General features: G+C 39.2%; 1 protein-coding gene across 1 annotated transcript in view; it reads left to right on the top strand.

Moving 5' to 3' along the window:
• Positions 1-10,353, top strand: part of RNF175 (ring finger protein 175) — a 73,895-nt gene that overhangs the window by 17,196 nt on the left and 46,346 nt on the right. Inside the window, 1 exon segment of the mRNA XM_028492553.2 lies at positions 9,158-9,223. Coding sequence (XP_028348354.1) covers positions 9,158-9,223 — 66 coding nt within the window.

Raw genomic sequence — 10,353 nt, 5'->3', positions numbered from 1 at the left:
TATCAATTTTTTTATCTTCTCAAAGAACCAGCTTTTAGTTTTATTGATATTTGCTATTGTTTCATTTCTTTTCCTTTATTCCTGATCTGATTTTTATGATTTCTTTCCTTCTGCTAATTTTGGTTTTCTTTGTTCTTCTTTCTCTAATTGCTTTAGGTGTAGGTTTAGGTTGTTTATTTGATATTTTTCTTGTTTCTTGAGGTTGGATTGTATTGCTATAAACTTCCCTCTTAGAACTGCTTTTGCTGCATCCCATAGGTTTTGGGTTGTCACGTTTTTATTGTCATTTGGTTCTAGGTATATTTTTATTTCCCTCTGACTTCTTCAGTGATCTCTTGGTTATTTAGTAGTGTATTGTTCAGCCTCCATGTGTTTGTATTTTTTACAGTTTTTTTCCTGTAATTGATATCTAGTCTCATGGCGCTGTGGTCAGAAAAGATATATGATATGATTTCAATTTTCTTAAATTCACCAAGGCTTGATTTGTGACCCAAGATATGATCTATCATGGAGGATGTTCCATGAGCACTTGAGAAGAAAGTGTGTTCTGTTGTTTTTGGATGGAATGTCCTATAAATAGCAATTAAGTCCATCTTGTTTAATGTATCATTTAAAGCTTGTGTTTCCTTATTTATTTTCATGTAGGATGATCTGCCCATTGGTGAAAGTGGGGTGTTAAAGTCCCCCACTATGATTGTGTTACTATCGATTTCCCCTTTTATGGTTGTTAGTATTTGCCTTATGTATTGAGGTGCTCCTATGTTGGGTGCATAAATATTTACAATTTTGGTTGGAGCATTTAATCCATTTACATTTAAGGTAATTATGATATTTATTGTTCCTATTACCATTTTCTTAATTGTTTGGGTTTTGTTATTGTAGGTCTTTTCCCTCTCTTGTGTTTCCTGCCTAGAGACGTTCCTTTAGCATTTGTTGTAAAGCTACGGGTCCTGTTTTTGTATCCATTTAGTCAATCTGTGTCTTTTGGTTGGAGCATTTAATCCATTTACATTTAAGGTAATTATGATATTTATTGTTCCTATTACCATTTTCTTAATTGTTTGGGGTTTGTTATTGTAGGTCTTTTCCCTCTCTTGTGTTTCCTGCCTAGAGACGTTCCTTTAGCATTTGTTGTAAAGCTATTTTGGTGATGATGAATTCTCATAGCTTTTGCTTGTCTATAAAGGTTTTAATTTCTCTGTCGAATCTGAATAAGATCCTTTCTGGGTAATCTTGTTTGTAGTTTCCTCCCTTTCATCACTTTAAATATGTCCTGCCACTCCCTTCTAGCTTGCAGTTTCTGCTGAAAGATCAGCTGTTAACCTTATGGGGATAATAATTTTTTTCTTCCCTTTGTGAAATATAGTTCAGAGAGATTAAATAACTTGGTCAAGGTCATATCACTAATTAGTTGCAAAGAGGAGACAAGAATCCAACCTCACTAGTTATTTGCTCTCATATCAAGGATCAGCTCCTTCAATATCTCTGAATCATGGTTTCCTAATCTGCAAAATGCAAACACTGCAGATAAAGCCCATCTCTCAGACTTGTGATTTAGAATATTTCCCTGTGAGAATTTCTAGTTACACAGTGAGTGTTCAGTACCATTAGTTAACTCTGAATACATTCAAGTGATATGACTTGTATATAACATTTGTGCAAATTTAATCATACACTGTAAAAGCAGTTTACTAATAAAAGAGTCCTTTTCTGAATGCTTTTGTAAAGCTAAAATGAATACACCCCCCATTAATTTACATTCTCTGTTAGGAGATTTTGATGTATTGTTTTTTCAAACATCACACCTGTTTACCCTGCCTTAGCACACCCTCCTACTCTGCCATCTGCTTTGTCTGGGAGTATTCCCCGGGCTGGTTCAGTGAGATGTATTACCAGGAACCAGGGGCAGGCTGTGAAGAGAAGAGCACTGGCTTAGGAGTTAGACGACTCTAGCTACTCAACTTACCACAGTGAGCCTCAGTTTCCTGATCTTTAAAATGATGGAATTTTTAAAAATAGGAAAACCTTCTAGTTTCAGCTCTAATATGTAAGAAGCTTGAAAGTCATCACTCCCATATAACAAGAAAAAAAAAAAAGCTGAACAAACTGAATGTCAGTGACTTTTCCTGGACCTATCAGAGAATTGAGGTCACAGGGAAAGCCATCACCCACAAAACTGGAAAGACAGATGAATACAGGAACTCAAAACTAAGATCTGCTTATTGGGAGCAGAAGCTGCAAGAGCCATAAACTAGAGGAAACACTTAATGGGTAACTTGGAAGAATTGCTGGGAGTAGAGTTTAGGCCAGTGTGAGAGTGAGAAACTCCTAGGGCCACAGTCTTAAGGACCGCCCATATTTTTGTAGGTTTTACCTCCAAGGATGCCACCAAGTCTTCTCATGGTAAAAAGCCAAGAAAAACTTTTGTGCTTCTGACAGGGTTAGGGGAAAAGTTAATTATTTTGAACTAGACCCAGAGTGTTCACCATGACAAAGACCTGCACCGAAAGGGAAAAGATTTTATCAGAGCCTTAGCCAATGTGTAGAAAGGGAAATTACCCAACTCCAGGCCCCTCTAGCCTTCCTGTCTCACCTCAGGGGAAAACGAAAAGTTCAGAAACACTGTGAAGGTCGTAGTATGGGGACTACTAAAAGGCCAAGGCTTAATCACAGAATAATAGAACACTTCCACTGCCCATCACCTGACCCCCACATCATCAGGCATCCAGTATAACAGTGGAATACAGCTGAAAGAGCTGCAAGCTACACAAGAATGCGTTTCTAGGGAAACCAGTGACAAAAAGGGAGACACAAACACGTATACTAATGGAAATCGAAGAGCCTCTAACACATAGCAAGCAAAAAACACAGCCCAACTCCTAGCCAAATTAACACAAAATCTCACACTAAATGTTCTTACTACCCAAATAAGAACCTCAATAAGAACTTCTCAACCAAAAATTACAAGTCATGCTAAGAGTTCAAAACTAGTTCAAAAGCTAGTTCTTTGAGAAGATCAATAAATTTAATAAACCTCTAGCCAGCTAACAAAGAAAAATAAGAGAGAGAACACAAATTACTAATATAAGAAAAGAATAAAGGGTCATTATTACTGATCTCATGGACATAAAAAGCAAATAAATGGGGCTTCCCTGGTGGCGCAGTGGTTGAGAGTCCGCCTGCCGATGCAGGGGACACGGGTTCGTGCCCCGGTCCAGGAAGATCCCACATGCCGTGGAGTGGCTGGGCCCGTGAGCCATGGCCACTGAGCCTGCACGTCTGGAGCCTGTGCTCCACTATGAGAGAGGCCACAACAGTGAGGGGCCAGCGTACGGCAAAAAAAAAAAAAAAAAAAAATCAACTCAGTTAAATGTCAAAATATCTAAAAAGACACCTCATCAAGGAAGATATACAGATGGCAAATAAGCGTATGAAAAGAAGTTCATCATCATTTGTCATTAGGGAATTGCAAGGTAAAACAATAATGAGTTACCAATACATGCTTATTAGAATGGTTAAAATAAAAAATCTAACAATACCAAATACTGATGAGGATGCTGAGCAGCAGGAACTCTTGCTGTGTGGGAATGCAAAGTGGTAAAGCCATTTTGGAAGGCAGCTGGGCGGTCTCTCACAAAGCTAAACGTAGCCTTATGATTCAGCGATCACTACTAGGTATTTACCCAATTGAATTGAAATCTGCATTCACACAAAAACCTGCATGAAAACATTTATAGCACCTTTATTCATAATCACCCCAAACTGGAAGCAACCAAGATGTCCTTTAAAATATGATTAAATAAGCAAACTGTGGTACCTCCATACAATGAAGCATTAGTCAGCAGTAAAAAGATATGGGCTATCAAGCCACAAAAAGACATGGAGGAACAAGCCAATACAAAAAGGCTATATACTGTATGATTCCAATTATATGACATTCTGGGAAATGCAAAAACAAAGACAATAAAATGATCAGTGGTTGCCAGTGGCTCAGGGAAGGAAAAGGATAAGGATAAGCAAGTGAAATGGGAATTTAAGGCGGTAAAACTGATCTGTATGATACTGTAATTTTGCTTCCAAGATATTATGCATTTGTCAAATCCCATTGAACTATACAGCACAAAAAGCAGACCTTAAGGTATGCAAATTTTAAAAAATCATTTAGGAAGGTTAGGGAATCCCAGGGAGAAATGCAGACCGTGAAGAGAAAATGTAAGTGCATTACAAGGGTGTGAAACAACCTCATTGAAGGGAACTAGGGGGAAAGGTGCTGCTTTGAGTACCTTTGGAAATGAGAGGAGTCTGTAAGATGAAGGCAATAGGAGCTGCATGTGATCACTAGTGGGTAAGGTTGTTTCCCGTGGGGTACAGGTTAACAATTCTGATACTCCTATATTTGTGTACTGGGATAGAACAATTCAGTCAATCAATGATAAATGGTGGGAGTGGGAGTTTACAGATAAAAAAGGGAGGAATTTAGAAAAAAGTAGGAAGTACACACACAATAATGTGTGTGAACAGCTTTGTACATTGAAGGTGTTATTATTATTTATACATAATATTTATGCCCTGAAGGTATTATTTATTATGCATAAAGTATTATTACTTTCACATTATTTCATGTATAATTTGGACCAGGTACTTCAGAGGCGAGAGACCAATCCAAAAGCTCAGAATTTTTTCACATACAGCTTTTAACAAATTTGTCTGTCTTCTGAAGTGCTCATTTAATTTGTCTAGACTGATTCTGTTGTATGTTCTATAGGAGCTGTGTACATCAGAGCAGCTTATCATAAATACCTAAAGCAAAGGAAACAGGTTATTAAAAAAATAAAGTTGAAAAATATAACACTAATTGCTCCTAGGTGATGCCAAAAAGTGTGGGTAGAAAGTAGAAAATTTTTAATGTTTTGTTTGAGATACTACTAAATACCTGAATGTTTGCAAATACACAATCACATTTTTAGCACAACATAGACTGAACATCTGGATATTTGAATTTTTCTCTTTCCAGCTGCTAGTGTTGATACAGTATAGACATAGGCAAAGCCTCAAAGTTAAATTATTCCCAAATGCTTTTAATAGCATTTAATTTAAAAAAAAATTTCATTCAACAACACCCTCGCCACCTTCTTTTATGTATCCTGTTTTTCGTATCTGCAGGAAATGGAGGAGGGCGCACCAAAACAGAATCTTTCTATTGCCCTTCAAATCAATAGAAGGCTTGATGAGTAAATACACAGAATTTCAGCTTCAGATACACTGTTAACTTGCCTCAATACACAGGCAAATAATTTGCCACAGATTGAAAATTTGCTCTATTTAAATCAAACTTCCTGCCTATTAATAGCTGTGAAACACTAGAACATATTATTGTACCAATAAAGTGTTATCTATTCGAATCTTTTTAATACACAAATACATACATAGTTGCATACATACTTACATGCATATATATATGCCACTGCAGAATCTCCTTTAAGAATTTAAGTAGCAAAATCAACAGTCAATTGATTTAAAGATAGAAATATGGAGCAAGTGAATTTCTAAGAGCCCTTCATGTGCCAGGATTCCGTGCTTTTACTTGTTCGATTTGTCCACACTCTCCTTCATTGACTTTGAACTGATAGCAGCAGTATTTCCTGGAGCCAGGAAATTATAATTTTCTGCTCACCTCTGAGCATCCCCCGGCTCTCCCTCCAGCCCCACCCGTACAAATACACACAGACACACCACAAATGATTGCAGATAGTTTGGGATTTGTAGTGCAAAGGGAACGGGCATCACAACTTTCTTTCTCTTTTTCTTTCTTTCATACTGTGTGACTCATTCATCATTCTGTACAATTAGACAAATGAAAAGATTCCTTTGTTTTGACTTGATTAGCAGTTATTTTCAGATTCATTATGTGCATGGCTGCAAGAACAAACATGGTACCTTTCGGCAGCATCTTATTCGTCAGGAAATTCCTCCTGCCATGATGCGTGGGTGGGGGGACGGGGTGATGTGATCCAGATGCACAGGCTGCCCTTTGCCAGGAATGCAGATGTGTTTTATCCGCACATGCCCAGATGGTGACCCCTCTGGCATTATTAATGTGTCCCAGCTGCCAGGCTTCCTCCTTTGCATGCATGTGCCTCAATTTCACATATTTCATGTGTTTATTTATGAGGCACAACATTCCTACATTTCATATGTGGCGGTTATTATTAAAAATGAGAAGTTCTAACTGCTCTGGAAATTGATAAAGAATCTTTTAAATTGCTCTGAAATGTGGCCCTCATTTCAAAATGAGTTCTCATACAATTATTGAATTCATCATGCAAACGTCTGACCTTTCCCCTTGCATGTTGAGAAAACACGGCACTGGGTATCCACTTTAAAGATAGTTAAGAAATTAAATTTTTGAATACACAATACATTATAATGATTTTTTGCTTTCCTTTTATTTCTGATCTCCAAGGCCTATTTTTTTTAAGTAGCATGTGTATACATTTGAACATTGTTATTTACTGTTAATTAAATCCAGGCATCAAGTAAGAGAAATTTGGCATCTACTAGAAATAGGTTGTACTTATAGACCTACAGGGAAAGAACTAGTTTTATAAGAATATAGTCCAGTCATCACTTCAAACTGTAAAAGAGTGTAGCTCCACTGATTAGAGGAAATGGATTAGTCTTGTAAATTTTGGCTTATCATCTAAAGTATAAAACATAGGAGCATGGTAGTTTCACTAAATTAAACTGAACTGAATCTTAACTTTTTATTTAAAAAAAATTCAGCATTTTATGGGGTAGATATAAAAGTGAATCAAATTCTTAAAACAAAAGGATGAAAAATGCAAATGAGATGATCAGATTTTGAAAGATGGAGTTTATGTCCATTTCCTCTTTTAATATCAGAAGTAATGAACTAAGAAAAAAGCCAAAATCTATCATTTATCATAGCTAACAATCTCCGTGATCAGCTATGGGAAATGAATGATCTAGATACGGAGGAGATTTTTCGAGGGGCTGCACACTTTCATTATCACTAGTAGAGTCAAAGTTGCTGACACTGAGCGCTAAAGGAAACATATCTTGGGCTTCCCTGGTGGCGCAGTGGTTGCGCGTCCGCCTGCCGATGCAGGGGAACCGGGTTCGCGCCCCGGTCTGGGAGGATCCCGCGTGCCGCGGAGCGGCTGGGCCCGTGAGCCGTGGCTGCTGGGCCTGTGCTCCGCAACGGGGGAGGCCGCGGCAGAGGAAGGCCCACATACCACAAAAAAAATAAAATAAAATAAAGGAAACATATCTTGAGTCCTGGTTACCTAGCATGTGGTTTGTGGCCCTCATGAAAACTACTTCCTTAAGTAAAGCCTGTTTTTCCTGTTTAGATACATACATCTTTATCTGAATTTCAGAAAGAAAGGTGCAAACTCATTCATTAGCTTTGACCGTACCCACAAAGTATAGTGGAAAATTAAAGCAATGATCTGACTAATTTGGACAGAAATAAAGAGTATTTACTCTTCCTTGAAAGTACTGCCTGGAATTTAAAGACAAAAAAAGTAAGTTATAAGATGTTTTTTCCTGAACTCTCCAAATAGTTACTTCAGATTTGGTCTGTGTGTATTTTTGTTCAAATGCATATATATAATAACAATTGTAGTGTTCTCTGAAAGAAGATTTAGAGCCACTCTAAGAAGACTTCATATCCAGGCCATTTATGAGATGAAGAAATAAAAAGAATAAAAAGCCTGGAAGATGTCTTCTTATTTGACATGGAAAGAAGAATGGCTGTGGCCTTGGGCCTTTTTGGTTTAAATCTGGAAGTTCTATCAAATAATTTTGGTAATTGACCTTGAGACTATTATAACCAAGTTCTTATTAAAGGACCCAAAAATATACTCACAAACTTTTTTTTCTAAGCCACCTCTTTTTATCACGAAGATGAAGAAAGTAAACAAACAAATGACATCAGTCTTTTTTATACTCAGATGACAAACATGTGACATGCGTGCTCTGGCAACTTTTTCCACATCACTGGCAGACATAATTAACTGAACATGATACTCTTTACTGCTAAACTAAGACCCGAGTTCAGAATCTTCCTCAACAGAGTATTGCCAGGTGCCACTACCTATTAAAGTCTACACCTGAGACAAAACCTCTTTGCCAGCCTCCTCGTATATTGGTGCTGAGCATATATAGGTGGTTAGTCTGAATGTGATAAAACATAAAAGATCAAAGGTTATTGCTATTGTGCTTTTTATAAGGAGGTGAGTATAGCTGGCATTAGGCCTGATCTATAGAGTAAGAGTGTCACTATGGTAACCATAACAAGTCATTGACCCCACAGCCCATCAACACAGTCTATCCTGCTTCCTGCCAAGTGGGATTGAGGCCAGCCAACTTAAAGGACCCTCTGAAGGCTACTTGGACTCACGTCAGTGGTATAGGCCACAAAGGGGTTACACACAGAGGGACACGAAAGAGTCTGATCCACATCTGGGGCTGCCTGGACAGGGCACCAATAACTGAAGAGAAAAGACAAGAAGAAATATGGTGGGTTGCAGATCCAATCATCAGGGACAAGGTAACCCCACAGTAGGGATGTGAGAGTAGCCCTGCAGAGTGCAGTGGGACAGCAGGCAGGAGAGGCCCAGACGCTGCTGCATTGACACCACTCCCTCCTTTGCCATCGCAGTGCATTTGTGTATGTGCTGTCACAGTAACGACAGCCGCTCGGCTCCCTGTAGCCCAGTACTGCTTCCAGAGCACTTTCCCAGCTGTGATCTCATTTGTTCCCCACCTCAGTCAACACAGGGGAAACAGACATTGTGGCCCCTGATTTTACAACTAAAGTGCAGCTCATTTGTCCAAAATCACATAGCTGTTGCAAACTAAAGTTCCTTTCATCTGAAATATCTGGAGAAGGAGGTGACAGAAGATGGATATTTTGGATTATTTCCCATCCGAATGTTCAAATAACTGTGCCCTCCATAGCTGTGCATGTACGGAGCAGCTTGCAGGTGGGTGGTGAGCCAGGTGCATGTTCCAGACAGGATGGTGAAGGTGGCTTCCCCCCGCCCCAGATTAGCTTCTGAATCGTGTAATAGTAGATGTGCCATCTGGCCCTCAGTGACTGAAGGAGTCTTTCTGTTTACCTCTCTGACAGTTGGTGACCCTGTTCCAGATGTGGTTTGTCCCTTAGTATTTCAAGATAAAACTTTACTGGTGGTGGAGACAGGAGAAGATGGCGGAAGAGTAGGATGCGGAGATCACCTTCCTCCCCACACATACATCAGAAATACATCTACACGTGGAACTGCTCCTATAGAACACCCACTGAACGCTGGCAGAAGACCTCAGACCTCCCAAAAGCCATGTGGAGGACAGTCTCTTTGTGCTCCAGCCAGGCGTCAGGGCTGTGCCACTGAGGTGGGAGAGCCAACTTCAGGACACTGGTCCACAAGAGACCTCCCAGTTCCATGTAATATCAAACGGTGAAAATTTCCCAGAGATCTCCATCTCAACACCAACACCCAGCTTCACTCAACGACCAGCAAGCTACAGTGCTGGACACCCTATGCCAAGCAACTAGCTAGGCAGGAACACAGCCGCATCCATTAGCAGAGAGCTGCCTAAAATCATAAAAAGGCCACAGACACCACAAAACACACCACCAGATGTGGACCTGCCCACCAGAAAGACAAGATCCAGCCTCATCCACCAGAATACAGGCACTAGTCCCCTCCACCAGTAAAACTACACAACCCACGGAACAAACCTTAGCCACTGGGGACACACACCAAAAACAATGGGAACTACAAACCTGCAGCCTGCGAAAAGGAGACTCCAGACACAGTAAGTTAAGCAAAATGAGAAGACAGAAAAACACACAGCAGATGAAGGAGCAAGGTAAAAACCCACCAGATCTAACAAATGAAGAGGAAATAGGCAGTCTACCTGAAAAAGAATTCAGAATAATGATAGTAAAGATGATACAAAATCTTGGAAATAGAATAGAGAAAATGCAAGAAACATTTACCAAGGACGTAGAAGAACTAAAGAGGAAACAAGCAATGATGAACAACAGAATAAATGAAATTAAAAATACCCTGGAAGGGATAAATAGCAGAATAACTAAGGCAGAAGAAGGGATAAGTGACGTGGAAGATAAAATAGTGGAAATAACTACTGCAGACAGAATAAAGAAAAAAGAAGGAAAAGAACTGAGGACCGTCTCAGAGACGTCTGGGACAACATTAAATGCACCAACATTCGAATTATAGGGGTCCCAGAAGAAGAAGAGAAAAAGAAAGGGACTGAGAAAATATTTGAAGAGATTATAGTTGAAAACTTCCCTAATAT

Source organism: Physeter macrocephalus, chromosome 7 (genome assembly GCF_002837175.3).
Source record: "Physeter macrocephalus isolate SW-GA chromosome 7, ASM283717v5, whole genome shotgun sequence".
In the NCBI taxonomy this organism is placed as follows: domain Eukaryota; kingdom Metazoa; phylum Chordata; class Mammalia; order Artiodactyla; family Physeteridae; genus Physeter; species Physeter macrocephalus.
Note: the sequence above shows the minus strand (reverse complement) of the source record. Positions and strands in the feature narration are given on the sequence as shown.